A 5,071-nucleotide genomic window follows, 5' to 3' on the forward strand; every position below is an offset into this window, starting at 1 on the left:
ATCCGGTGTACAACTAATAACTTCCAAAGCATAGTCTTCAAATCATTGCAGAGCAAATTCCACCATGTCTTCATCATCCATAATATGAAACATGTGCATATGCTACTCCACATAATCAACCCAAGCATAAACATCTTCATCCAATCTCCCATGGAAAGTTGGGCAGAGATGGGCCAAGAGTAGATTAGTCTACAAAGAGAGGTGAAGTAAGAGCCTAGAAAGTATATATCATATGGCCCTACTCTAAAGAGACATACACACTTTTGCAATGGTACAATGGCATGGTTAGTCATTATTCAAAACTTATTGCTACGCAAATATATATCTCCCATTACACATTCTTAGGGTGCTAGCTAAAAGTGACATTTTAGTCTATTTATTATGCTTGGAAGTTTAAAGTAATGGCTAGAATCTTGCTATATCCTTAAAAGATTGGCGGATTTATCAAGTAATTTAATCATGAAAACGACATTTCACATAGATTTTGAACATCGAAACTAGTCACTTTGGAAACTTGATTTTGCTTTTCCCGGTTAAGAAAACTATTTTTCGTGAGCATTGCATCATTACTAGTTAGCATGCAAACGCATACAATGGTAGAATGGAATGGGATGGCTACTCTTATTCAAAAATTACTTCTAAGGAGGCATGTAGCCTATCTCCCATTGTATATTAATAGCACTTGTGTGGGTTGAAGTGGAAAGTTTCGACGCACCCGATGTGTCGTAGCCTGTAGGGATCTATCATCTCGATGCGCATCTCAATAGGACACATTGTTTGTATTAATGACTAGATCAAAAGTGTCATCGCAAGAATATGACCGGGAATTGGCTGCGGCAATCGTTGACTTCACTTCCTAAGTTGGAATTGGCGTTCTGTCCAACAGCAAAAGTCTACCGTGGAAAAGTCCACCTCTGCGAGCGATGAATCATGACTAGGTCGACGAAATGGCGGTACAAAACTGCGGGGCGGTGCAGATCCCAGAATACATCTCTTCTTTCCCCACCTAATCATATCGCCATTAGCTACAATTCCGGCTCATACTACATCCATCGTGAGCTCGAGGCATTGTACCTGCACCATCTATCTAGCTGCAGGTGCTTTGTGCCCGTGCTGCCTGGTAATAATCTGCTAATCTGCTTCTTCCGTAATACTTGCATATATCTCGTCGTACGTCAACGTCCGTGGCAGCTATGCCCAGCACTTCGGTAGTAAGCTCGAGCGCTGCAGGCTGGGCCACCAATACACTGCCATTCTCCAGTCATGGTAATGATCTTCGGCGTCTAACAACCAGGATCAGAGTGAACGCCTCTGTTGATGCAGCTGATCACAGCCGTGAAAATACGATCCGCGGCGGCCATGTCAGCCTGCAAAACGAGCTGGAGGAGCGATACCGGTGCACGGCTGTCACCTCGGATCGATATGGACCAGCTACACCCAGTGATTTTGTGCGGATGATGTGGCCCACGGAGGATGGAGGGAGGTTCAAGGGGAGGCGACTTATAGACGTAGACGATGACAACGACGATGATCATCAATATCAGCTGGAGATGCTGGAGGCGCAGCTGCGCCTGCTGGCGAGTGTGGCGGACGAGCGGGCGGAGACGCACGCCATTCTGGCGCAGCAGAGGGACGGCTGGAACAAGCTCTTCCAGGCCACGCTCACCGCAGCCTCCCTCACGGCCGCCGTTCTCGCTGCCCTGAATGGTGCGGCCTACACGAGCCAGCTCAGCGCCAGCCTCCCTGCGCTTCTTCTCAATGCTGGTAGCGGCCTCATGATGGCGACGATCAACCACTTCCAGCCGTCGCAGCTGGCGGAGGAGCAGCGCTCCGCCACCCGCCTCTTCCGCAAGCTCGCTGGGGACCTCCGCTACGCGCTCCACGTGTCGCCGAGCCTCCGGCAGGAGGGGCGGTCTCTCCTGCGGGAGTCGCAAGCCAGGCTATACGCCCTGGATCGGGCCTTTCCCATGCCCCTCACCCCAGGCGGCCTGGAAAAGTTCCCGGCCCAAGTCCGCCCACCTCTTCTCAGACCTGCATTAAGTACCACTGATCAACGTCGAGCTGCCGCTGCGGAAACTGATCTATTGCAGCAGGGCGACAACGTCAATATTAACGGATGGAGCCCCGCCGTCATCCGTGACCTGACCCAGGCCGCAGCCCTCCTCCGCCGCTCCGACATCACAACCTACACCTCCTGGGCGCAGAACCTCGTGAAGGTCAACAAGTGCCTGGCCATCGCCGCCCCCTCGCTCGCCTTCCTCGCTGCCGCATGCAATGCCATTAGCAGCGTCAGCGCCTTTGCAGGCTATCACTCCATCTTCGGGCTGGTCGCGGCCCTTTGCAGCGTTCTAGCCACGTTCGCCGGTAGCTTCTCGCATGACATGCAACTGGGAATGGTGATGGAGATGTACCGCAACTCCGCAGGCTACTACGCGGAGATAGAGGCGTCCATAGCCCAGGCCCTTAGCACGCCCCTGGAGCACCGAGAGGACGGCCGGCTCTTACGCCAGCGGGTGGCGTACCAGTTGGGTCGCCCTGCTGCACCAGCAGCAGACGACGAACCACTCGTACCCGCGGGATCCAGCAGCGCCGGCACGCTCTTCTAGCTAGGCTTGATTTCGGCCTTGCTAGCCATATACAACGCGAGATTAGCCTTGTCTATACATCTACATTTGTCGTCAAACGTTAGTCACACCGCCACTTGTCGATAGCAAAGAATGAAGCTTTTCCACCGCCTTCTAAAATTAATGCAAATTGAAGAAAGAGAATTTCTAATCTGCAAATTTAACAAACAGGGCTTACTCCAAATGGGTTTGACTCTGGATTGAGTATTGTGTGTGAGTTTAAACCTTGTGTTTCGTTTCCCCAACAACACATCATTTCGCACTTCGAGTTTGCATGGAGATAATGTCTTCTTTCTAAATGAGTCCCACTAGGTACCATGACCTTTTATACTTATGGACATGGGGACTTGCCAAATCGCATCTAGCTTTTTGAGCCATGAGTATTAAAGGCTTGTCGATTCCTTTAGAGGTACCATTACGAGATTTCAAAACTCATTTTAGAGCTTTGTAAAGAATTCTCCTTTTCCCTCTTATTCTCATCTTTTAGATTTAAAAACATGAAAAATAAGTTTTATATGATGACTTCTATACAAAAGCAATAAAATCAAGGTAATTGCCATTTTCTAGTATCGATTTTTGAGGTGATTGCATTCCTATGAAATCTAAAACTGAAGCAAGTAATTGCCACACTTGGTTCAAAGAAAGTGAGATTAAACGAGGGAGAACAATACACGTTGACACCCCTCTATCCATAAGGTATAGTCTCAACTCTACTCCACCTAAAATGACACTGGTTGGGATCTAGGATTACACACTAGGAAAGTCAGCATTCGGCCCTTCCTGGCTTGTCCTAATCTAATGTTTTTTATTCATCAAATCTTGAAAAGTAGTAGAAGCATTGGATAATTCGAAAGGCGTCACTCATAAATGGTAGAGACCCCTCTCTATGTGGAAAGCTATCTTATATTCATCCCCCTCCTTCATTTAAATTTGGTGATAACCTGAATGGAGATCAATCTTGGTAAGCACTTTAGCATCTTTGAGTTCATCCAAGAGATCATTGATGTGAGGGATGGTGTATCTGTTCTTTATTATGCACTTATTGAGATCCCTATAGTGAATGTACATACAAAAGGATCTATTCTTCTTCTTGACTATAGAAGTATTGGTGAAGCAAATGGAGACTAACTTGGCTAAATGAAACCCATATCTAAGAGCTCTTTTACCTGCCTTTCCACCTCTTCTCTTTCATACTTAGACAACCTGTAAGGTGGTTTATTGATAGGCTTAGTTTCAAGAGTCAAGTCAATTAGATGATCTAATTCACACTTTGGTGGCAAAGAAGGAGATTAAAAAATATCTCTATATTCTTTCAGCAACTTACAAAGACAAGGATCCATTTCTTTGCAAGAGCTAAAAGACTATTCTTCATTCACTTTTGACAATAGAAGTGCAAATATACATGACTTAGCATTAATCTCCTTCTGAATCTTTTTGAGGTTGATTAGCTGTATGCTTTTCTTTTCAATACCATGCAATATTGCTTGTCATTCTTCCCACACGAATTCCATCTATTTCTTTTCTAGGTCCATTGAAATTTTTCCAAGGTGTCTAAGCTAGTCACATCCAAGCACTATATCAATAGGACCCATATCCAAAGCAATGAGATTAATGTGAGTGGTACATGATGACGATAGAACAACAAGAATATGTGAATAAACTCGATGGTTAATCTCATGAGCCCCATTAGCTACTTGAACACGCAAAGAAGACTCCATCTCAAGAAGAAACCATTTCAGCCCTTCAAGGGTTTCAAAGTTCACAAAGCTAGGAGTGGTCCCTATATCTATGAGAATATGAGAAACTCTTTTATTAATAAATCCCTTGAGTCAAAGTGTATTGTCTCCCTTAGATCTAGTCCATGTGTCATGAGAGATGAAGCACAATCTTGGAGAAGAGCAATCATCCAAAGACCATCTATATAGTAACCACCTCGGTCAAATGGAAATCCATTCATAGGATCATAATACTCATCATGGGTGCCCTCTTCATCTCCATCCGTTTCTTCACAAATTACCCCATCCTCATTTTGCATTATATTAACATGTGGCTTATCTTCTGGATCATCTTCAATGATCATACTCACTCTTGCATTCTTTGCTTTACACTTAGATTGATGATCAATTGTCCCCTTATTCTCACATTTAAAACACAATCCTTTAGCAAACATGTCCTTCAACCTATCATTTGTAACATGTTTCCCTCGAGCATTGTTACCTAAAGCTTTAGCACTGAAATGAATCCTCTTTTGCTCAACTTTCCCATCAACAATAGGTCTAAAGATTTGGCCATGTTTTGATGCCTATGCTATAGGAAATTTGGGTATCCTACTATAGGTATTTATTGTAAACTTCTATATCTCTAATTGTACCTTTCTACTTATTGAATGGCAACATGTATGAAAGTGGGCTACATAGCTCCAACTTCAAAAGATAGGGTGGCTCCAG

The 5,071-nt window shown here is 45.0% G+C and overlaps 1 protein-coding gene across 1 annotated transcript; it reads left to right on the forward strand.

Moving 5' to 3' along the window:
• The first annotated feature begins 1,017 nt into the window (after positions 1 to 1,017).
• On the forward strand, positions 1,018 to 2,997 carry LOC148035808 (putative F-box protein At4g22030). The gene has a single exon (XM_087679011.1). The coding sequence runs from the start codon at positions 1,194 to 1,196 to the stop codon at positions 2,604 to 2,606; it is 1,413 nt and encodes a 470-aa protein (XP_087535137.1). The 5' UTR covers positions 1,018 to 1,193; the 3' UTR covers positions 2,607 to 2,997.
• Positions 2,998 to 5,071: the final 2,074 nt, after the last annotated feature.

The sequence above is a fragment of the Lygodium microphyllum genome, chromosome 5, assembly GCF_053477565.2.
Source record: "Lygodium microphyllum isolate KBCC chromosome 5, Lygodium_microphyllum_v1.1.10, whole genome shotgun sequence".
Classification (NCBI taxonomy): Eukaryota; Viridiplantae; Streptophyta; class Polypodiopsida; order Schizaeales; family Lygodiaceae; genus Lygodium; species Lygodium microphyllum.